The 25,741-nt window shown below is 37.8% G+C and overlaps 1 protein-coding gene across 1 annotated transcript; it reads left to right on the top strand.

Moving 5' to 3' along the window:
- The first annotated feature begins 20,146 nt into the window (after window positions 1-20,146).
- LOC141634506 (T-complex protein 1 subunit epsilon-like) lies at window positions 20,147-25,492 on the top strand. The gene is made up of 9 exons (XM_074446652.1): window positions 20,147-20,519; window positions 20,723-21,041; window positions 21,879-22,227; window positions 22,679-22,811; window positions 22,932-22,984; window positions 23,754-23,856; window positions 24,004-24,170; window positions 24,252-24,365; window positions 25,092-25,492. Exons 1-9 carry the CDS (start codon window positions 20,321-20,323, stop codon window positions 25,260-25,262), a joined length of 1,608 nt encoding a protein of 535 aa, XP_074302753.1. The 5' UTR covers window positions 20,147-20,320; the 3' UTR covers window positions 25,263-25,492.
- Window positions 25,493-25,741: the final 249 nt, after the last annotated feature.

The raw sequence follows: 25,741 nt of genomic DNA on the forward strand, positions 1-25,741 counted from the left end.
TTGGGGAGGTTTCCTGCGCGCTTAAAGTCTTGTGAGTTTCCGAGTTTAACTTCATGTCTTGTTTAGTTAGTTATCGCAACTCCCCATTTCCTTTCGCTTCTTTATACTATGATTTCGCACAATGAGGGCATTGTGTGATTTGGTTTGGGGAAGGGTTTTGCGTTGCATTCATTCTATTTTGCATTCACGTTTAGTTTTTGTCTTGCATTGTTTATTTTATTTCCTATATATACACAAAAATTCAAAAAACATTGAAAAAATTTCAAAAAAATCCAACAAATGCATCTTTATTTTAGCATATAGGTTGAGTCGGAACGATAGTATCTCAATGATGACATTGCCTTTTCAGCTGTTTATGCCTAAGCCGTGCTCAATTAACATGTTATTAGTAGAGTCTTATTGCATATCTACGAGTTTTCGTTAATTTATTCGCTGAATCTTGAGACTTGACTTAGATTTTTGGCAAACTACATTATATTCTGAGTCTTAGAGCCTTATAACTAGTGACATTCATGACCGGTTTATTTAGGAATGTGAATAGTACTCCTTATAAGACATGTTATATCAATATGCATAAATATGAACTTAATCTGCTTAATACCTATATGCATTCGGGTTTGTGGTTAGTTGACACATGTGGAAGAGGTCACCCCTTTATTCATTTGTCCCATGAGCTCCACACTGCCAAAAATAGCCTTTTTATCCTATTAACTACATCCTATATTTAGCCTTCCCTTGTCAAGCTAGTAGTTTTAGTTTTTGGGATTGTTATTTCGTTTTTGGTAGCTAATGCTCATTTTGAGATGATATTGGGAAGATAAAAGAAAGGAAAAGAGAAAAAAGAGAAAAAAATGAAAAGCAAGTTCGTCCTTTGGTCGGTCGACTGGACACATGGGTCGATCGACCGTGCACTGCAGAAAAGAAAAAAAAAATCAAAATCGCATAATTCAAAATCTTTATTAAATGGCGATTTTAGCTCCCATGTTGTATTTGTATCTTATGGGGAGTTGACTAATTGTGGAAATTGTGAGATTTGTGCTTCTAATTGGCACCGTTTTGTATCGATTGATCTTGAGCAAGAAGTTGGGATGTTCCCGTAATTTGGATCTGTAGTTACTAGCTTGGCTTTAACTCCTCATATCCAAATTTATCTTAGCCCCTTCTTACCCATTACCTCACATATCCATATTTACCTCGGCATGTGTCATGGTCATTTGTTTGGTTGGAATGCATATGTACGGTTGTAGAGATCATTTTCATATTAGATTGCAGGCATGTTCTTATAGGTCGTACTTAGGTGAGAGTCATTACAATATTACTTCTTTCTATCTTTACATATATTCACCTATGTTTATTGAGTGATATGAGCGACCCGTGAGAGTCCATAATGATAAGTCTATATAGTTTACGGTTCAGCAGTTTTTAACGACTACATAACTCGTTTGCATGATTCATATTGCTAATTGATTGTTAGTTGTTGCATTAAACTGGTTTAGGCTTTATAGTTGTATTTCGCTCTGAGATTGAACTCGTTCCATTAGGTCCTACGATCGAGTCTAGTTCTTGCTTGGGGACAAGCAAGGGTTTGGTTTGGGGAAGTTTGATGCGTGACATTTATATGATGTTTTACACCCTATTTTACACGCATTTCAGAGCTCAATTATGTAGTTTATGCTACTATTTTCCCTATTTCCGTCTACTTTCGTGTTTTTGTATAATATTGCAGAAATGTGAAGAATCCAGCGGAAATCGAGCCGAATCCGTCCCTAAGTACTTAGCATTGCATTTGACATGGAGTTGTGACTCGAGAGATGAACTTGGTGCGCGTATCAAGGCCTGAAAGATAGATTTGCAAGAGTTTCAGAAGCGGATTACCAGCTACAGTGGTCTATAGACTAACCTACATGGTCTGTAGACTGTCAGAATGCTGAACAGTTTACTGCAGGCTGCTTAAAATGGCTATATCTCGAGTTCTAGAGTAGATAATCGAGTGATTCTAATTGGAGGTGAAAGCTTATCCTCTTAACTTTCCAACGCCGCTTAGAACACCTGATTTGACCAAGTAACGAAGAAATAGCAGCTGTTTTAAGATCGGTGCGCGCTGCAGGAATTGTCAGAATGCATTACTGTACAACGCATGTGGTCGATCGACTCGTCTCAGTGGTCGATCGACCACCCCACGATCTGACGTGGCAATTTAAACTAGAAGACGTGACAAAGCCCATTATAATTAGGTTATGAGGATTAGGTTACGTGATAATTCCTTTATAACGTGATTCAACTCCTCTATTTGGATTATCTAGTTCCTATCATACATATCTTTAGTTTACATACAATAAAATACATTAGCTATTCGTAGTTTAGAATTCTCAATAAAGTTCGTACCTTACTTTCGGATTCATCGCTTGTTCCTTTGCTTCGGTAATTCTAGTCCTTAAATTTCAGTATTGTTTTATTCGTTTCGTTAGTATTAGTTCTTGCTAGATAGAATCCCAAGCCCTAGTTACAGTTTTTTGCGAATTTATTCATTCAATTATTTCAATTATGCAATCCATTATGCTTATTATCAAATTAGTTCTTGTTATTTGCGTAAATATGTCTAGCTAAACACCCTTTGCTAAGATGTGAGGGGAGCTATAGCGTATATGGCGTAGAATAGGTGACCCCCGAATTAGGGCATGGTCGATCGACTAGCTTAACAGGTCGATCGACTATGCCATGTGGTCGGTCAACCGAGGTAGTTGGTCGATCGACCAGACCATGTTTGATTAGCATCGTTTGATTCGTTAAGTGCAATATTTAACAATGAGACCGAGAGGAGACTTGTTAGATGCTTAGTTTTGACCAACCCGTAGATCGAGAGACAGGGGAGGGCATTAATTAATGAATTAAGACGACTAAATTGCTAAGATCGAAAGATAAGTAATTTAGGCTTTAGGAATCACTTTTCAGAGCGAGAGCTAGTATTAGTGAGACCTAGGGACTAGTAGCATAGGCCGAAAGGAGCTACTAGTTAACTTGGACCGAGAGGACATGTTATGCCCATCCTACATGACTATATTTCGGACTTACCTAGGATTAATTGCCATCATAGCTATAGTGAACCGACCGTCTTAGCTCCTTTTTATCATTTGTTTACACCTAGTTTTATTACTTGCTTATTTATTTTTGTATTTAAACTTAGTTATAATTCAATAAAACACCCCCATCACTTATAGACTAAATAAAGGCAACTAATAATTCCCTACCTCCCTGTGGTTCGACCCTGCTTACCGCTAACTTCTGTTAGTAGTAAATAGGTTTATAAATATTATTTTTGATACTCACATCGACAGGTATCAAATTTTGGCGCCGTTGCCGGGGAGGCAGCGTAAATTTTTAGTTGTTTTATTTTAGTTTATTTTGGTCTCAAGGAACATCCGTTCCTTGAGGCAGTCCTTATCTTCTTCTTGTAGTTTCTTCTTATACGCAGGTCACCTTGCGCTAGACAGAGACTTTTAGAAGAATCATTTCAGGAGGAAGGCTTGAGTACTCTTGATAGATGGGAAGTTCGCGTGGGAATTCGCGAAAACCAAGTATTGAAATGAATGCTATTACGGCACTAGAAGCTTCCATTAATCCCAGGTTTTAAAAGCTGGAGAATGCTACAAATGAAACTGCGGAATTGAGAAAGGTAGTTCAAACTCTCTTGGTTCAAGTTATAAAAATGGAAGAAGCTAGGATTGAATCTGATAAGAATTTTGAAAATCGGTTGGCAATTTTAGTGGCTAATCAAGCTGCTAATTTGTCGAGCAAATTTGATGATACTCCGCCTCTTACCCCTGTGCTTATTCCTGTTCTAACACCTCCGCCTCAGATTGGGAGCACGATGGAGGAAAACTCTTCTGTTTTGACTGTTGCAAGAACTGGTTTGGGGAAGGAAGAGCCGAGGAAAGTGTCGGATTATGACTTGGAGTTTGATGAGCCGGACGATCCAAGAGCTTAGGAAGCCGCTAAAGCCTTTGATGACCCGTTGAGTATTCTAGATGAAGGAGTGGAGTGGAGTCCAGCTACTGAGATTAGCATTGCGGAGGGTACTTCATATAGTCAGAAGCCTTGGTCGGAGATTTTCCGCAGCTTCCATTGATCTATCTAGTTTTATAAACCACTTTAAGACTATTTATTCCGTTTTAGACTATTTAGTGTTTTTTGGTGTGCGCGAAACTTCGCTTTATTTGGTTTGCATAGGATTTCATAAGACTATAGACTGTTATTTTTGGGTTTGCGCAAATTTTGGGCACTGTATTTATGTGCAATTGCAGGTTATTAGACCATATAAACTCAATTCATTGAGTTAATTCGAAGAAAAAAGGCGGAATCGTCAGGTATGCCAGTCGATCGACTGGACCCCCTGGTCGATCGACTGATGCGGAGGACTTCAAAAGCACTGTTCCCAGGTGCTCTGGTCGATCGACTGATACTTTTGGTCGATCGACCACCTCCCGTGCTGATTCCCTTTTTTTCTATTTTTTATTCTTTTGCACATATTTCTCGTTCCTTAGTTGTTTTCTCGGAATTATGCGCGGTACTTTTGTGTTTTCAGGTACCTTATGGTAGCACTGCTGGCTACTGAAACCTCCTAGCTCACGCTGGTTTGGGGAGGTTTCCTGGGCGCTTAAAGTCTTGTGAGTTTCCGAGTTTAACTTCATGTCTTGTTTAGTTAGTTATCGCAACTCCCCATTTCCTTTCGCTTCTTTATACTATGATTTCGCACAATGAGGGCATTGTGTGATTTGGTTTGGGGAAGGGTTTTGCGTTGCATTCATTCTGTTTTGCATTCACGTTTAGTTTTTGTCTTGCATTGTTTATTTCATTTCCTAAATATACACAAAAATTCAAAAAACATTGAAAAAATTTCAAAAAAATCCAAAAAATGCATGTTTATTTTAGCATATAGATTGAGTCGGAACGATAGTATTTCGATGATGACATTGCCTTTTCAGCTGTTTATGCCTAAGCCGTGCTCAATTAACATGTTATTAGTAGAGTCTTATTGCATATCTACGAGTTTTCGTTAATTTATTCGCTGAATCTTGAGACTTGACTTAGATTTTTGGCAAACTACATTATATTCTGAGTCTTAGAGCCTTATAACTAGTGACATTCATGACCGGTTTATTTAGGAATGTGAGTAGTACTCCTTATGAGACATGTTATATCAATATGCATAAATATGAACTTAATCTGCTTAATACCTGTATGCATTCGGGTTTGTGGTCAGTTGACACATGTGGAAGAGGTCACCCCTTTTATTCATTTGTCCCATGAGCTCCACACTGCCAAAAATAGCCTTTTTGTCCTATTAACTACATCCTATATTTAGCCTGCCCTTGTCAAGCTAGTAGTTCTAGCTTTTGGGATTGTTATTTCGTTTTTGGTAGCTAATGCTCATTTTGAGATGATGTTGGGAAGATAAAAGAAAGGAAAAGAGAAGAAAGAGAAAAAAATGAAAAGCAAGTTCGTCCTTTGGTCGATCGACTGGACTCATGGGTCGATCGACCGTGCACTGTAGAAAAGAAAAAAAAATCAAAATCGCATAATTCAAAATCTTTATTAAATGGCAATTTTAGCTCCCATGTTGTATTTGTATCTTATGGGGAGTTGACTAATTTTGGAAATTGTGAGATTTGTGCTTCTAATTGGCACCGTTTTGTATCGGTTGATCTTGAGCAAGAAGTTGGGATGTTCCCGTAATTTGGATCTGTAGTTACTAGCTTGGCTTTAACTCCTCATATCCAAATTTATCTTAGCCCCTTCTTACCCATTACCTCAGATATCCATATTTACCTCGGCATGTGTCATGGTCATTTGTTTGGTTGGAATGCATATGTACGGTTGTAGAGATCATTTTCATATTAGATTGCAGGCATGTTCTTATAGGTCGTAGTTAGGTGAGAGTCATTACAATATTACTTCTTTGTATCTTTACATATATTCACCTATGTTTATTGAGTGATATGAGCGACCCGTGAGAGTCCATAATGATAAGTCTATATAGTTGACGGTTCAGCAGTTTTTAACGACTACATAACTCGTTTGCATGATTCATATTGCTAATTGATTGTTAGTTGTTGCATTAAACTGGTTTAGGCTTTATAGTTGCATTTCGCTCTGAGATTGAACTCGTTCAATTAGGTCCTACGATCGAGTCTAGTTCTTGCTTGGGGACAAGCAAGGGTTTGGTTTGGGGAAGTTTGATGCGTGTCATTTATATGATGTTTTACACCCTATTTTACACGCATTTCAGAGCTCAATTATGTAGTTTATGCTACTATTTTCCCTATTTCCATCTACTTTCGTGTTTTTGTATAATATTGCAGAAATGTGAAGAATCCAGCGGAAATCGAGCCGAATCCGTCCCTAAGTACTTAGCATTGCATTTGAAATGGAGTTGTGACTCGAGAGATGAACTTGGTGCGCGTATCAAGGCCTGAAAGATAGATTTGCAAGAGTTTCAGAAGCGGATTACCAGCTACAGTGGTCTATAGACTGACCTACATGGTCTATAGACTGTCAGAATGCTGAACAGTTTACTGCAGGCTGCTTAAAATGGCTATATCTCGAGTTCTAGAGCAGATAATCGAGTGATTCCAATTGGAGGTGAAAGCTTATCCTCTTAGCTTTACAACACCGTATATAACACCTGATTTGACCAAGTAACGAAGAAATGGAAGCTGTTTTAAGATCGGTACGCGCTGCAAGAATTGTCAGAATGCATTACTGTACATCGTATGTGGTCGATCGACTGGTCTCAGTGGTCGATCGACCACCCCACGATCTGACTCGGCAATTTAAACTAGAAGACGTGACAAAGCCCATTATAATTAGGTTATGAGGGTTAGGTTACGTCATAATTCCTTTATAACGTGATTCAACTCCTTTGTTTGGATTATCTAGTTCCTATCATACATATCTTTAGTTTACATACAATAAAATACACTAGCTATTCGTAGTTTAGAATTCTCAATAAAGTTCGTACCTTACTTTCGGATTCATCGCTTGTTCCTTTGCTTCGGTAATTCTAGTCCTTAAATTTCAGTATTGTTTTATTCGTTTCGTTAGTATTAGTTCTTGCTAGATAGAATCCCAAGCCCTAGTTACAGTTTTATGCGAATTTATTCATTCAATTATTTCAATTATGCAATCCATTATGCCTATTATCAAATTAGTTCTTGTTATTTGCGTAAATATGTCTAGCTAAACACCCTTTGCTAAGATGAGAGGGGAGCTATAGCGTAGATGGCGTATAATAGGTGACCCCCGAATTAGGGCATGGTCGATCGACTGGCTTAACAGGTCGATCGACTATGTCGTGTGGTCGGTCGACTGAGGTAGTTGGTCGATCGACCAGACCGTGTTTGATTAGCATCGTTTGATTCGTTAAGTGCAATATTTAACAATGAGACCGAGAGGAGACTTGTTAGATGCTTAGTTTTGACGAACCCGTAGATCGAGAGACAGGGGAGGGCATTAATTAATGAATTAAGACGAATAAATTGATAAGATCGAAAAATAAGTAATTTAGGCTTTAGGAATCACTTTTCAGGGCGAGAGCTAGTATTAGTGAGACCTAGGGACTAGTAGCATAGGCCGAAAGGAGCTACTAGTTAACTTGGACCGAGAGGACATGTTATGCCCATCCTACATGACTATATTTCGGACTTACCTAGGATTATGTGCCATCATAGCTATAGTGAACCGACCGTCTTAGCTCCTTTTTATCATTTGTTTACACCTATTTTTATTACTTGCTTATTTATTTTTGCATTTAGACTTAGTTATAATTCAATCAAACACCCCCATCACTTATAGACTAAATAAAGGCAACTAATAATTCCCTACCTCCCTGTGGTTCGACCCTGCTTACCGCTAACTTCTGTTAGTAGTAAATAGGTTTATAAATATTATTTTTGATACTCACATCGACAGGTATCAGTCACACAACTCTATATCTGAAATTCTTTCTATATTCATGCAAGTATTCTTAAGCAAGCTTTAATCTTTTCCTAATCAAACATTAATTATTTAATAATTTAGCTTAGAATTAGTTTATCTCAATAGTTTACATTTAGTATTGGGTTTGTAATTTGAAGATTGGTGAAGACTCATCTTCCATTTTATTAATCCAAGATTGCAACTTTGTCTCTTGCTGGTATAATTCCTCCTCTAGTTTGTTTACCTTTCAATTATTTACATATTCAAGTTTGCTTATTTAATTTATCTTTACTATATGTTTTCTTCTACTTGTTATATGTCAAAGTCTTTATCTTTTGTGTTTGTTCTTATCAATATGTGTGAGTAGCGCCCTACTAAGGTAGATGAGGGAATTTGTGTAGATTCTATGGTTTGATTATGGTCTTGAATGTAAAGGTTGAGTCTTTTGGGTTGTAGCAATATTTTGTGCACACCATATGTTTGATGAAAGGCTTGAATGAGTAATTTGAGTTCTTTCCATTTCTATTACATGTTTAAGTGAGAGCTTGAACTTATGTGAAGAGTGTGCCTGACCATTGCACGTTTTGGAGTGGTTAGGGAGAGATCTCGACTAAACCTAGACTAAGGACCGTCTTGCACCGAGAGGCGGAGACTTACCTTGATCCTACCCTTAAGCCAACCTTAGTTGTGACCATAATTAACCATTAATCTACACTTATGAACCCGGCTACCTTAGCCTCTTAAATCTTTGTGTTAGATCAATTTGCTTGCTTATCTGTTATTCGCTTTCCTTGTTTTAGTCATAGAACGTAGTTAAACACCAACCAATTATCTTTTGATTAGAATTAAACTAGAACAAATTAGACTATCTTAGAGCCATAGATACCGTCCCTTGGGATTCAACCCTTGCAATATACAACAATCAGTCTTTCGCTTGCGAGGTATAAATATAAAATTTACAACCACCGGTCATCAGCTCTCCCTCTTCTACCTCCATCAACACACTCCTACTCTCTCCTGCAACATTATTTTGCACCCCCATCACCCCCTCCTTTCCCCTCTCAAGTTTTCCTTTCTCCCTAATCTCCTCTACCTGCCCCTCCCCTCCTTGCCCCCTCTCCTACCCACTCACCACCATCATCCCCATATCCTACATCATTTCCTCTCCCTGCATCTGTCATCCCCTCTTCATTCCCTCGCTTCTGCGAATTGTCAGCCTTCTTCTTTTGCTTTAGGCCAACAACAATATTCTGAAGTCTTTCAATAATTTTAGCCACTTCAGCATCCTCATTTTTACGCCCTTCTCAGCCTTCTTCTTTTGCTTTAGGCCAACAACGATATTCTGAAGTCTTTCAATAATTTTAGCCACTTCAGCATCCTCATCTTTACGCCCTTCCCTCTCGAAGTCAGCTTGTAACAATCTTGCCGCTTTGCCTACATTCTCCTTCACAGTTTTTGTAATTTTCCATGGCGATGCTCGTAACCATTCTCCATACTTGAGGTCCTCCTCCTCATAGGGCCCATCTTCGCAATCTTTTTCTCCGTGACCCAGTAGCCCACAACCATAACAAAAGATTGGGAGTCTCTCATATTTTACATCAAAGGACATCACCTTGTCACTTGGTATAGTAATTGGGGCAGTAGCCTTCGGCGAGGATCGAACATCATGCAAAATACGTATTCTAATAGCCCTATCCATCTCCGGATTCGGTCCTAACTCCATGACAACATACGTCCCCAACATTGCCGCAATTCTCCTACCATTCACCTCACTTTTACGACCCGAAATAGGTAAATCACACTACTACAAATACAGGCAACCACAACGGCCCTTTAACAACGCTTATTCACGAAAATCATCAAAACACGTTGTAGAATTTATTCCGCGAATTTTACCAAACTTAATTACAACGGTTATGTGTTGTTAGCCGTTGTTATTGGTTTTAACAACGGGTCATACTTAAACAACCGTTGTTAATGAAAAAACTAATAACAACGGTTAAATTTTAATCGTTGTTAATGGTTTGGCGCCAAATTAGTGAAAAGTAATCACAACGGTTATATTAGAACCCGTTTTTAATACTTTTTAACAACGGTTGTAGACTCAATAACCGTTGTTATTAATATTATGAAAATCTTAAGAACAACATATTGCTTTATTCTGCTATACGCTACAAACACAAACACAAGCTAATACTGCTACTATATCATCCTCCATTCCTCCCTGATCGTCTCTCTGTCTTCATCTCCGTCACTGTTGTCACGTCTTCTCTCCCTCATCATCGTGTTCATCAATCAGGTATATATATGTTTCTTAGCAACGCTTATAACTAGATATAGGATTTTTTGGGTTATTATCTAATTTGTTGATAATTTAGCTTAATTGTTTTCCTGAATTTCGTTTATTTGTTTGCCTATTATTGTATTTTCTGAATTAGTTGCCTATTATTACGAATGTAGAATAATGACTCGAACTTGGATGATTGATGCAAATATGAGTGACCGCACCTACAAGGATGGTTTAGCTGAATTTTATGAATTCGTTTCGAACAATTTGAAAGGTTCTTCTAGTATTGCATGTCCTTGTGAAAGATGTGGTAATATTAGCTATATGGCTTTTCCGGACATTAAAATACACCTAGAAAAGTGGAGATTTAGTCGATCCTATACACTTTGGATTTTTCATGGAGAATCATTAGAGGAAGAGAATAACTCTGAAGAAGATGATGTTGAGGTACACGAAAGGCTAACTGATGATCCTGAGTTTGCCGAGTTTTTTGAGTTGGAAGAGTTGGAAGTAGAGAAGTTGAATGTTGGGTCTATAGATAATGAAGAGAATGATGATGAGTCCATTGCTTTTGAAGATGTAGGTGATGACACTAGTAATTGGGATGACCTTAACAACATGTATGAGAAGTTGTGTGAGTCTGAAGCACCTCTGTATCCTGGTTGTAAGTTCACAAAAATGTCGGCTGTGGTGAAGTTGTATAATATCAATGGGGCAAATGGGGTGAGTGACACGTGTTTCACTAGTTTTTTAGCCTTGATAAAGGAGTTGCTTCCTGATGGTAATGTTCTACCTGTTAAGACATATGAGGCAAAAAAACTAATAAGAGGAGTGGGTATGAAATATGAGAAAATACATGCATGTCCAAATGATTGCATATTGTATCGGAAATTATATCAAAACTTAACCAATTGCCCTAAATGTTTGGAGTGGCGTTATAAGGATAAGGAAGGGATCCCGGCTAAGGTGTTGTGGTATTTTCCATTGATACCAAGAGTCATAAGGATTTATGCGAATCCCGATGATGCAAAAATGTTAACTTGGCATGAAACAGGAAGAATAAATGATGGAAAGCTAAGACACCCGGCAGATGGTAAGCAATGGAAATCGTTCGACGCTAAGTATCCCGAGTTCGGCAATGAACCTAGAAATTACGTCTAGCGCTGTCCACTGATGGAATGAACCCACACGGAAACATGACTAGCCAACATAGTACTTGGCCAGTAGTGTTGGCTATTTATAACTTACCTCCATATGTGTGCATGAAAAGAAAGTATTTGATGTTGTCGTTGTTAATTTCCGGCCCTAAACAACCTGGAAATGATATAGATGTATATTTGGAACCTCTTCTAGATGATTTGCGATTGTTGTGGGATAGTGGGATATAAGTATTTGATGCATATAAGAACGAAACTTTCAATTTGAGAGTGATGTTATTGTGTACAATTACTGACTATCCGGCTTATGGTGACCTTTCTGGGCACACAGTTCATGGGAAAGAGGCTTGTCCATTGTGTGGGGAGGATATCGAGTCTGAATACTTGAAGTCTTCTCGTAAGTATGTGTATATGGGAAATAGGAGGTTCTTGTCTCATGACCATTGTTATCGCAAGATGCAGAAAGCATTCAATGGAAGACAAGAACTTCGTCAACCTCCTAGAATTTTGAGTGGGCATGAAGTTTATCAGAAAGTAAAGCATATTGAGATAGATTATGGGAAGAAGAGCGGCTCTAAATTGTCTACTCGTGGGTATAAGAAAAGATCCATATTTTTTGATAAACTTCCATATTGGCCGACTGAAGTCGCATTGCCTCGATTTCATGCACATTGAGAAAAATGTCTGTGATAATATTATCAATACCCTTCTCAATGTTCCTGGTAAAACAAAGGATAACGCCGCAGCTAGGGAAGATATGAAAATGATGGGTATTAGGCTAGAGTTGGCACCACGGAAGAGAGGTAATCGTACATTTTTACCGCCAGCAGCCTTTACCCTTTCACGAAATGAGAGAAAAGAGTTCTGTGCATGCTTGAATGGAATTAAAGTGCCACATGGTTATTCGTCGAACATCAAAAGCCTAGTGTCGATGCAAGACCTAAAACTCACCGGGTTAAAGTCACATGATTGTCACACTTTGATGCAACAATTACTACCTGTGGCTATTCGTTCCATTTTACCCGAAAAGGTAAGATATGCTATAACTAGATTCTGTCTCTTCTTCCAGTCCATATGCGAGAAAGTCATCGATCCCGATGACGCGGATTCATTGGAGGACCTCGTTGTAACCTCTCTTTGTCAGTTGGAAATGTATTTTCCACCCTCTTTCTTCACTATCATGATTCATCCGACCATTCACTTGGTTAGGGAGATTTTGTACCTTGGGCCCGTGTACTTGAGATACCAGTATCCTTTCGAAAGATTGATGAAAGTCTACAAGGACTATACATCTAATCGGTATCGTCCCAGGAAGGTTGTATTCTTTGAACGTGCTATTTTAGATGAAGCTCTTTCATATTGTTACACTCATCTCTCCCCGAGGAGTTGATTGGCGTTCCTAAGAATCGTCATAGTGACTGGATGACCGGAAAAGGTATTAGGGGCCGGGTTGAAAAAAATTGTGACACGTGAAATGTTGCATTTAGCACACATGTATGTGCTAAACAACGAAGATGAGGTGCAACCTTATATTCAACAACACAAAGATGAGCTCAAATACGATCACCAAAACAAGACCGAGAAGTGGATTGCGAACGAGCATACGAAGACGTTTCCCGAGTGGTTTAGGAATATTGTCTTACAAAGTCTTGATCAAACTGGTGATGACATCTCTCCTAGGTTACTACGTCTTGGTTTAGGTCCAAATGCCCGGGTCACCTTTTACAACAGTTTTGCCATTAATGGATATACTTTTTACACCCGCGAGCAAGATGAGGTGAGCACAATGCAAAATAGTGGTGTGAGTTCTGAATTTGAGGCAATGCACTTTGCTACTTCAAAAGATAAAAAGCCTATTTGGGAAAATGCCTTTATTATGGTGTTATTCAAGAAATATTGGTACTAGATTACATTGATTTCACACTGCCTTTGTTTCGATGTAACCGGGTTGATAACAACATCCATTGTGTCCGAAAGGATAAGATGGGATTTACGTTGGTCAATCTGGTAAGGTTGGCAATAATAAGGATGATCCTTTCATAATGGCATCCCAAGCTAAACAAGTGTTCTATGTCACCGATCCTATTGATAAGAAGTGGTCTCATTTGTACTCGTCTATAAGGAAAAGAAGGAGTAGTCCATCCGATAATGGTGATGATGATCAGGATGTCATTTTTGAGGGAATGGATGTTGACACTGTATCTTATTTCGACGATGTTGACACTGATCATGAGGACACTGAAAGCATCTATATGCGTGATGACCATGGTGAAGGTATTTGGGTTAACGAAGAAACTATGACATCCAAGAAACGTCCCCGATCCTGAGATAGTTCATCAGGACACAGTATGCATGCATGCTGGTGTTATCTTATTTTCTTGATCTTATTATTAGATGTGGATGCTGGTGTTGAAATTGATGTTACAGTATGTATTATTGTTACAGTTTGGACTCGTAATGGAATTACGATAATTTTTAAAAAAAAAGAGAGGTTCAACAATAACAACGGTTGTATTTAAATTACCCGTTGTTAATACTTTCAACAACGGGTGTAGTACCTCTACCCGTTGTCAATTATTTTTTTGACATATTTCATTTTGGCGCAAATTTGGTGAAAATATATTACAACGGGTATATTTTAACCGTTGTAATAAAGTTTTGACAACGGTTGACTTTTATTGACCCGTTGTTATTAACATATAACAACGGTTTTGTTTTGAGGACCCGTTGTCAATAGTTTGTCATAATAAAAAACTAATATAGAAACCCATACAAAGATGCCATACACAAACACACACAACATTATTAGTTCAACCGTTGGTATCCTGAGTTAATTCTTCTCTCTTCCTCGCTTTTTACATTCTCGTAAATTACGCCGTCGCCCTTGCTTAAAGCCCGATTCCGTTGCCTTCCCTTATCATCCTGCTCGTTCTCTTTATCATCATCATCAACAAGTATGTTCACTTTAATTTTGTGTTTCGTCATTAGGGTTTTAAGACGATCATCTTGTTTCTTTTTCATGCATCTGTTTGTTTTTCGTCTTCTTTGTTATCTTTATCATCCCGCATCATCTACTTTACTCCTCTTATCAGGGTTTAGGATTTTAGAAGCTCAATTTGTTGTTTTAAATTTTTATTCCTATTAGGGTTTAGGGTTTTAGATAATACTCTGCATGTACGTTGTTAAGTTGTTCATTTACTATATCATTCATATTTGGGTTTTAGGATTATCATGGGTGAAAAACGTAAAAGAAGTCAAAAGAATAATGAGCCTGGTGATAATAAGCCTGGTGAGAGGGGTGCTACGAAAGTGCAAGAAAGTCCTTGACTATAGCCGCTAAATGCACTAGTTCGAAATAACATGGAGTGAGATGGGTTTCCCTACTGGTCCAAATGCGGGTCTTTTCTCCAGTTGGATTGGTGCTTGCACAAGACAGTTTGTGCCTATCCATTTAGATGATGTTAGAACTTTGAATCCAAAATTGGCGGAGTTATACTTGGCTCGTGTAAAGGAAGGCTTTATTATACCCGATAAAAGCCATGATGAGTATTTAATGCATAAGGCAGCGGATGTCCACAGGCAGTGAAAGTGTGGCGTTGCTAGGGATTGGTTGTATGTGGACAAGGCAACGGGGGAGATGCGTAAGAGCCCACCGGAAAACAAGTGTCCCACCATCAAGCAGGAAGAATGGGATCTTTTCAAAAAGATGAGAACTGCTGAGAAGTTTGAGGTTAAATATCCTCGCCTTTTAACGATTTACCTATCATTTTTTTAATTAATGAGTCCTTTATATAATCTTTTTATTATCTCATCTACTTGCGCTTTTATATAATTATTTGAAGGCCGTTAGCAGAAGAAATCGTGCTAACATTTCATGCAAGAAGGGGAAATTCTATGGTTCTCGAGGCGGTTACAGAAAGATAGAAGAGGACCTCGTAAGTAGCATGCATTATTCCCTTATGAGACTTTATTTTTTTAATCACACTTGGACTTGCATTGATACACATTTACTGTATAAATGTTACCATGTTAATGTGTAGGTGGCAAAGGGAGTGAAAGAGGTGGATCGGCATGTAACTTATAAACAAGGGCACACGCCTAAAGGATCCCGGTCGTCGCGTGACAAATATGATGAGGAAGTTTTGGCCAACATAGTAAGCATCATTTTATTAAGACGAGTTCATTACTAACTTTATTATTTTAGTCACAAATATAATTTGAAGTTTATTTAATATATTATAGGATAACGTATTGAAAGAGGTAGAAGAAGGAAAATTCACTCCCGGGTCGTAATGACGTTCTTCTTTAGAGCGATCGGCCGACCCGAACATCCAGGTCGTTTGAGGGGCGTCCCGTTACGGGTTGAGTAACGAAATATTATGGGAACGCGCCGATAAAGAAGAAAAGGAAGACTAAGTCTGAGAAGGCCGACATGGTAACATTTATTCTATTATTTTCATTTAAGTTCAATTCACATGTTATTGTTGGGATAAAAATTGCTGACACATTACATTCTTGGCAAGCGACTTGATTAATGGCATCCGTACTACTAAAGCCGAATCTTTGGAGGTAAGCTTTCCGAAGAAGAAGTGAAGATGATGGAGGATGTCATTTCTAAAGGGGGTAATAATAAGGTACAACAGATGGTCAAGAGGCCGCTACTACCTTGGCAATACATGAGAAGGAAGTATCGGTCAACGAGATTCAGAAAGATCAGGTACCTAATAATGCTTCTGAAGTTGTAACAACTAAAGCCGATCAGGTACCTAATATATACTTCCTTATTTTTCTTTTGTTTTTTTTTGGGTAAGATCGGGGGTGTGTTCACCGCCACTCTAATGCTATAACTTTGACATGGTGCCATTGAATTGGTTAATTTTATTAGGTAAATAATGGGTCCGAAAAGGAGATGCAACTTGAGAAGACGGTGATGGAAAACAAAGATACATCCCCTTCAAGTCGGTTCCTGTTTTCGATGAAGGTATGCATGAAGTGTTTAATTAGTTAAATTTATATGAATGCTGAAGTTTGTGCAAAAATCGGCCTGAGATAGAAAGCGTTTTTGCAAAATCTTTTGAATTTTGAAGCGTTTTTGCAAAGATATAATAATGTATGTGTATATTCTTCAGCCGTAAACAAGAGGCCGCTTATTCTTGTCGACCCTAATAGAACCGAAAAGCCACATGTGCGTGTTGGCCGGGTCTCGTAGAAAACAAATCTGCAGCAAAGCGTGAAATCGTAGTTCATGGCGAAAAACTTTTGCCGAATCATAGAATAGTAGAGATAACTACGTCTTTCCAGGCCATGAAAACTTTCAACCGCTCGTCCCAGTTCGTGACGACATTACCATTCCGGGAGATGCGCTTGGAAGTTTCATCCAATGGCCTGAAACTCACATCTACTTGGCGAAGATATCTCCGCCGCCTCGCCTCGGAAAGCAGTTGGGGTTAGAAGAAATACCTTTATATATATGTTACATTTTTAATTGTTGAATGTTTTTATATGTTAAATTTATATGTTATTTTTTTTTGTAGGGAACAAAAAAGACGGCTTTGGCGGATAAGCCTAAGTCCACAGACATGCCAACGACCTCGACTTCACAACAACTTGATGAGGTATTTAATTAACTTCTCCATTTTTTAAAAATTAACCTCGCTCCCTTTATTTATATTTTGTCTGTATTTATAAAAAGCATGGTAATTTTGTGTAGGGGACAAAAAAGACCGATAAGCCTAAGTCCCCGTCTTACACTGCTACTACTACCTCATCATTGAAAGAGCAGGTTGACGAGGTATTTAATTAAGTACGCTTTTATTTTTATTACTCCAACTAGGATATGTTACCTTTGGATTTTTTATTATTTTAATTATCTACTACATGTGTAGGCTGGTGGTAGTAGCACAAAATCAAAGACTCATTCTTTCCCTGACCAAAAGTTAGGACTTTAAACTCCACACAATATAAAGGGAAGGATTACATGCAAAAAGTAAGAACGGTGACGATGATGAGACCGCATGAGGAGGCTGGCCATCGCATAGCCACCGAGCAAGTGATAGTTATTCCGCCGAGGAGGATATTCTAGGGGGTGAGCGTCAAGCGCTTATATCATGGGATCCGCTAGCCGTATGGGTCGGCCTAGACCGATTGATATATCACACATATTTGTTTGGATGAAGTAAGTTTCTTAATAAATAATTTCATAGTCTAATATTCTGACTACTAGATAGTGTTTTAAATACCTTAATTAATACCGTAATAATGTAGGATATTGAAATTGAGAGTGATCCCCGAGAAGAATATTCCATCCGATCTATACTGATTCCTGTGCCCCTATGTTTTATCTTTATTTATTCCGGATTTCTCGTTCGAACAACGGGTAGATTATATTGCTCAAAGAATTGGCGACAACCAAGAAGCCGATTTTTGGCGCTTATAATGAAAAAGGGTAATAAACAAATTAATATTACGTTTCCCCCTACAATTGCATTTTCATAACTAATATATGTACTTGTTAATAATGATGATGTCTCTTGATGTAGGACTCATTGGGTGCTAGCGGCCATCATGCCGACAAGGAATAAAGTTTTCTAGTTGGACTCTTTACATCATCAACCAAGCGAGACTTTTAAGCACTTGATTAATATGTAAGTTTATAATATTGATTTATTTATAATAACATTTTCATTTTTTATTTATAGAAAAAAGCTCTTTCATATTTTTGCCCCTAAAAAAATTAGTTTCTTCCTCCTTTTTTATTTTTTAAAAAAAGGGCCTTTAAGAAGAAAAGAGCAAACGAAAGGATCAACCTACGGAAGATTCGATGTTGGCCCCGATTTTATTACGATAATAGGGGTACGTGCTCAAATACAATAACATTAAGTGCAAAATCTGTGTTTAATACTAATACAATACCTAAAGTTCAAGATTCTGACGATGTGAGCCTTCTCTCGTCTGTTTTTTTATGTAATAATAGGCCCCTCGCCACCCGGATAGCATACAATGTGGATACTACGCTTGTCGGTTCATGTTGGAGATTATTAGGCGAAGATATCTCGTTATTCCAGAAAAGGTTAGTAATAATTTAAACATGTGTTTATTACTTTTTTTTTAAATTAGAGCTAATGTTGTCTTGCTTTATTGCTATATATACCATGATGTTGCTAATGTTGTCTTGCTTGCTGCTATATATACCATAATGTCTTCTCTTTGTTTTTTCCGCGATGCAATCAACCATCCACAACAGATTGAGCAAGACTCAAGTGTAGATATAGACGAGGTAAGAGACATGTGGGGCAACTACGTCTTAGAATATATTACAAATGCATGATAATCTTGATCGAGTTTAGATCAACTTATTAGTAAATTTTTTGTTGAAGTTAGGGAATGATTAGTTCATATAAATTCAACTCCTTGTAAGTATATATATATATATATATATATATATATATATATATATATATATATATATATATATATATATGATGCAAATTCTTGTTGTGGTTGAATTGAATCTATTGAGTTCGATGAACCAAATGTGATTTATCTTTGTCTTTGGTATATGGTGTCTGCGACATATGCGGGTTTTTGAATGGCATGAAACAAATTTATTTTTTCAAAACATTAGGAGTTTGTAATAAAAACGGTTACTAAAAAAACCGTTGTGAATACCTTTCACAACGGTTAATAAAAATAAAACCGTTGTGAATGACATTCACAAATACCCGCGCATAATATTCAACAACAGGTTTTAATCGAAGAACCGTTGTTAAAAGTCTTCACAATTTTGGAGGTAAATTTACAACAACGGGTATTAAACAAAGAACCGTTGTTACTAAAAATTTCAACAACGGGTATGTACCATAAACCCGTTGTCAAAAGACTTCACAATTTTGGAGGGAAAGTTACAACAACGGTTATACATACGACAACCGTTGTTATATTAGTCCCTCCAAAATTTTGAAACACTTTCCACAACGGAGAACACCCAACAACAACGGCTTTTAACCGTGGTGAATACTTTAGACAACGGTTTCACTAAATAAACAAACCGTTGTAAATACCTTGTACAACGGCCGCTTTAACAACGTCCGCTTTTTGATTTTACAACGGTTTTTACCCGTTGTTATAGGCTGTATCTGTAATAGTGTCATAGACTCGTGCCCACAAAGGAACATGATAAAGAGGTAAATCAGTAATCTTACCCCGACGGATTAGGTTCGGTAAAACACCAGATAAACTTATCAAAATGCCACGGTTGATTAGCAAGAACCCTCCCCTTGTCACGCACAACACCAAAACGAAACACAAGTAACTTATCCTTCGCGTCAACAACATTCCCAATTATTGGCTTAGTAGGATTCCATAATTTGATCATTGTCTCGATAGCCGCTTTAACATTAATCGATTTTTGCACCCAAACCCTACCTACAAGCATCATCTTACTCCGTTCCTCTTCTTCCCACATAACAGCCTGCACCTTACTATTCTCTTCCACCCCCCATAATTCCTTTACCCTTTTCCGACGATGAAGCCATTAGATCAAACTTATCTTCTAGTACCTGCACAAAAAAAAGCAAAAGCCACAAACGAAAAGACAACCGCCAAACTCATGATAGAAATCGCGAGAGAAGCTCAAGAACGGAGGAGAAAACCAAGACCTAAAACCTAGACCTAGACCTAGACCTAGACCGAAACCCTAGGAGAAAACCCTAGAAAAAAAGGTCGTGGCAAACTAGAAGCCCATTGTTGAGAGTGCATTTTGCAAGGTTAAAAAAAAAAAAAAAAAATAGAAACCTTGGTCTTTCCCGCTTCACTAATATCTCCGTCACACACCGTAAACAAACCCCCATTTTGACAAGAGAAAGAGAGATCTGAGCTCGAAAAGCAACAAAGAATCTCAAAAATGGCGATGGTGTTCGACGAGTACGGTCGGCCATTCATAATACTAAGAGAGCAAGAATCAAAGAATAGAGTTAGAGGCATTGAAGCCCATAAATCAAACATCTCCGCCGCTAAAGCTGTGGCTCGTATACTTCGCTCTTCTCTCGGTCCTAAAGGCATGGACAAGATGCTTCAATCTCCCGACGGCGATGTTATTATCAGTATGCTTTCCTTTCTCTATTTTCATCCTTTCTTTTTCTATGCTAGGGTTTCAAAACCCTCATTTTTTTAGTCGCATTAAAAGGGAGTAAATGATTGGGACGGAGGAGCTACTTGGTAGCTTTTGGCTTCTTATTGAGATTTTAGAATTTCTATTTTGATTCTTCGGCTGTAAAGTTCTCATCTTTTTCCTCTTCTTCAACAGCAAATGACGGGGCTACAATCTTAGAGCAGATGGACGTTAATAATCAGATTGCAAAGTTGATGGTTGAGTTGTCTCGTAGTCAAGATTATGAGATTGGTGATGGCACCACTGGTGTTGTTGTTTTGGCGGGTGCCCTTTTAGAAATGGCTGAAACCCTCTTGGATCGTGGCATTCATCCAATTAGAATTTCAGAGGGATATGAAGTCGCCTCTCGGATTGCTGTTGAACAATTAGAGAAGATTGCTAATACCTTTGAGTTTGGAGAAGGAAATATAGAGCCTTTAGTTCAGACCTGCATGACTACCTTGTCATCCAAGATGTATGCTTAACTTCTCTTGTGATGCTTATTTAGCTAATCTATGATTTCATATCAGCTTATTTGTTGATATCCTTGTTAATTATTCGAGTTCTGATGATGGAGTAGCAACCCCATTTGTTTTTAAGATACTCTTCGAGAAGGATATTATATGGAATGAGGCCTGAGGGAGTTGGTTAGGATAAAAGGAAGTAGGGTTGAAGGACCGCCATGATGTATGGACATCCTATGATGTGGGAGAAAGAAAATATCGTTCTTAGTTGATTTGAATGTCATGAATATGAATTTACTATTCACCTTTTGAGATCAGACGATAACTTTAGTTTATAATTGAAGTGATAGAGTGGTTTTCATCTTTTACTAAAAGTGCAGGTGTCGACACTCATTATTATTGCTTGGTTTGGCTGTCATATCTTTATATACATGAATGCCTGTGCCGCGATGACACCATTTTTCAGTCTGATGTTTATATTTTTCTTGCCATCTCCCCCCTCCACCCTCCCCCACTATTTCACAGCCTTGCTTGACATTTGTTAGCCAAGTGATGGATAAGGTTGGTCTTGATTGAAAGCTGATTCTTTTTCAGGCTTATCAAATAGATAGTCTATTGTTAGCTAGGATTAATAGGTAATTGGTACATTATAGGGCCTTTTATTTGAGTGTCTGGAAAGGTGTATAGACTTTTAAGGGTGATACATGCTAAAAATATGTGGTTACAATGTTACATGTTTTGTCTGCTTGTACTTAGTCTTTTACAATATTTCAATGAACTATGCCAAATTCTAAGATCTTTGTAGAATTGTCTAACATTATTGGATTTTAATTATTTTTCTTTTCCAGCGTGAACCGTTGTAAGCGCAGTTTGGCTGAGATTGCTGTTAAAGCTGTTATGGCTGTTGCAGACCTGGAGCGCAAGGATGTTAACCTTGATCTGATAAAGGTGGAGGGGAAAGTTGGAGGAAAGCTGGAAGATACTGAACTTATTTATGGAATTATTGTTGATAAGGACATGAGTCATCCTCAAATGCCAAAGCAAATTGAAGATGCTAATATAGCTATTTTGACGTGCCCCTTTGAGCCACCTAAGCCTAAAACTAAGCATAAGGTTGAGATTGACACCGTAGAGAAGTTTGAGACGCTGCGTAAGCAAGAACAACAGTACTTTGATGACATGGTTCAGAAGTGTAAGGTGGGTTATCATGATCATTGATTGTCAGATGATGTTGTTTGGTGTCTTTTGATTTGAATGCGTGTTCTTTTCTTTTCCTAAATGTGTATGTGATGCCTGGTAAGCTCGTTTTCACTTTAGTTACTCATGTTTATCTTGTTTTCGTATTAGCTTGACTTCAATCTGCACCCACTTTGGAATCATTTTGTTTGGCGGACATGGTTGGGAACTTGGAACACCATTGTTTATGTTGGCATGTAGGTGGTGATATATAATGTTTATGTTTCAGCTTCGGGCTTTGTTTTTGGCACTGAATTTTTTCCACGTTCAACTTGGAGCCAGTTTTTTGATAAATGTGTTTTGACTTTTAAGCTGTGATTAAGATGAGTTTATCACCTTGCTGGTTTTAAAGGCAATGCGTTTTGTCATGCATATCTGATTTGTTCGTGGGTTGTGTACATGCGTGTTACAGGATGTTGGTGCAACGTTAGTTATCTGTCAGTGGGGATTTGATGATGAGGCAAATCATTTGCTAATGCACAGGAATTTACCTGCTGTCAGATGGGTTGGTGGCGTTGAGTTGGAACTTATTGCAATTGCTACAGGTATGTGATAATTTGTTGCTGCAGTTTAGTTCATTATCTTTTGAATTGTTTGAGCAGTTTTCACTTGATTGCAGAGTAACAGTAACTTTATTTATGTACTATTGTTTTTTAAATTCTCAGGGGGGAGAATTGTCCCAAGGTTTCAAGAACTGGCCCCTGAAAAGCTAGGACGGGTAAGGCTGATCAGTTGTTACCAGAGATAGATTTAATCTTAGTGTGAATTGTCATTTTGTCCAATGCATGATTGATAAAACCATCCTTTACTTCAATGCTTGTTCCATACTGTTCTTTTATTTTCTTGACATTACATGGTTTTGCTCAGAAAATATGATAGTGTTATTTATTTAGTTGGATGAAGTGGGGAATGTGATCTGTCTTCTATCCGTTGATGATCTTAGTTTGTTGTATGCATTTTTTTTATAGATGTAAGCCTCTATATATGCGGATTGCAATTTTGTTGGAACACATTGCTTGCTTGAGATGATTGTTCTCAATTTTTTTTTTTATGAAGTTATGGATTCTAGTTCATCTTAGATTTCATAGTACATCAGTAGATCAAGTTATCATGCATACGTCAGCTTGAGAATCGGTTAAATCTGACAGCATTTAAATTGCTCTAGTGGCTTTTTGTCGTTAATAGTTTGCTTTGAGTGTAATTGAAATTGTTTGGGCTGCAAAGAGATGTTCTTATCTTCAAATCATGTTGGCGCGCTCTATCAATCTTCGTCTTTATGGACTTATATGATCACTTTACTATGTTTGGTTTTGATGTGATCACTATTGTTATAGCATACTAGATTTGCAAGTATTTTTTTCATCAGTGTTAAATGGGCAGCGAATTCGTGTAGTGCTTACTTTTCAGTGTCTTACTAATACCCATATTTAGATTGTTTGCAGTTTCTTTGGCGTTTCCTTATGTTTATGCTTCTCTGATATCTGCAGGCTGGATTAGTTCGTGAGAAAGCATTTGGTACAACTAAAGATAGAATGTTGTATATTGAACGTTGCGCCAACTCGAGGGCTGTAACCATCTTCATCCGTGGTGGTATGTTTCTTTTACCAATGATACACATATATGCTGTTATTATCTATTGTCCTATTTTTTTTTTCCCCATGAAAGTTGAGGAATTGATTTACATGCTGAAAATCTGATATTTGTTGCATGTTAATTTTCTTTCTCTGCTCGACATAGGTAACAAAATGATGATTGAAGAGACCAAGAGGAGCATCCATGATGCCCTTTGTGTGGCAAGGAACCTGATTCGCAACAATTCTATCGTGTATGGTGGTGGCTCTGCTGAAATAGCCTGTTCCATTGCTGTTGATGCCGCTGCTGACCGATACCCAGGAGTTGAGCAGGTGCTTTTATAGAGTTTGTTTTTAGTTAACAATACTAGGAAAAAGTTTTATGTCTTAACATTCTTATTTCCTCATCTGCAGTATGCTATTAGGGCTTTTGCTGAAGCTTTAGAAGCAATTCCTATGGCGTTGGCCGAGAACAGTGGTCTTCAGCCTATTGAAACTCTGAGCGCCATTAAGGCTCAGCAGATTAAGGTAAGTGGTTTTACTGTACTTGATATTAAATTTCTGAGCTGTTTTGATTAAGTGAAATGTATATGATTTCTGCCTATAGAAGTATATATAATTTATCTAGATTTCCTGGTAGGTTATTGTTTAGGACGAAGTGCATGATTAGATGTTTTTTTTTTTTAGTTGCTGCTGCATCTTCTAAAGCACCAATTCATAAAATAGGTTGGTCTTACACAATTGGTTTTGCGAGATAGATGCACTTAACGCTCTTTCAGTTAAGATCGGTTTAACTAATGGGTAAATGGGTTTTCCTCGCGCAAAAATAATTGACTGGCTGTCTAATATTATGGCAGAATCTGTAGTCAGAACTCAGAAGCCAAGTTTCTTGCAGACACCAATTTATGTTCTTAGTGGTGTGGTTAATGCTTGTTTCCCTTGGTTTATTTCTCATAGGTTTTTGTTGGTATTACTTGAACATTATAATTTATAAGTGATGAAGGTGATTGGTGACATTAAATATAACAAATCAACCCTGACGAAACATAAGTGAATCACTGTCGTGTATAATTTTTTTAAAATGAGTTTTTTTTCAAAAAAAATAAAATAACAATGTAAACTGAAGCAATTTTGACACCATGCTATGTGGACTGTGGTGTATTATACTCCACGTATATGATTTTTTTTTGTTGAGAATAATGTATGTGAATTACTGAAGCCCTTCATATTGATATGGGTCTTGGAATCAAACAGGAGAACAATCCTTGGTGTGGGGTGGATTGTAATGACGTGGGCATCAATGACATGTGTGAGCAGAACGTATTTGAGACATTGATAGGAAAGAAACAACAGATAATGCTGGTGACACAGGTTGTCAAGATGATTTTGAAGATCGACGATGTCATCACCCCTTCTGAATATTAAGACTATGCCTAGCCTACTTTGGTTTGTTGCTCTTTTAATTTTGGCAGTGGGTGTGGCTGGCTTTGTTGCCGCTGTGATTTGAGATAGTGTGTTTTGAGAAATTTTGCACGGTGAAGCTACTCTTCTAGCTTCTTTCTTCGAGTCCTACCAATATGGATTCTTATTTCAATTATCAATTTGTATGGAATCAAAGATGGTTTTGGGTTATGGTAGATAACTGTTGATGCTCATATTGGTTGACTAACAATCTAACATACTCAAATGGGCGTTTGCTAACATTGTCGTCTCCTTGTGCCATAAAGTTTCCTTACGTATCTGCCCCCACCAGGCCACCAGAAGCCTCCCTCCCTCTTGCTCGCCTCCACTTTCACTCTCTCAATTTAATTTTCTTTTTAGTTATAGCAATTAGTAGTTGAAATTTGTTAAATTAGTACCTTTGAGAATTGAACGAAAAAAAGGTAATTATCAAAGTAAAAATT

The sequence above is a fragment of the Silene latifolia genome, chromosome Y (genome assembly GCF_048544455.1).
Source record: "Silene latifolia isolate original U9 population chromosome Y, ASM4854445v1, whole genome shotgun sequence".
Taxonomy (NCBI): Eukaryota; Viridiplantae; Streptophyta; class Magnoliopsida; order Caryophyllales; family Caryophyllaceae; genus Silene; species Silene latifolia.

Excerpts from the sequence above, each read along its gene's own strand:
- LOC141634506 (XM_074446652.1), top strand. The coding sequence starts at position 20,321 with ATGGCGATGGTGTTCGACGAGTACGGTCGGCCATTCATAATACTAAGA. Across the intron at positions 20,520-20,722 it reads CGACGGCGATGTTATTATCA|CAAATGACGGGGCTACAATC; the intron begins GTATGCTTTCCT and ends CTTCTTCAACAG. Across the intron at positions 21,042-21,878 it reads ACTACCTTGTCATCCAAGAT|CGTGAACCGTTGTAAGCGCA; the intron begins GTATGCTTAACT and ends TTTCTTTTCCAG.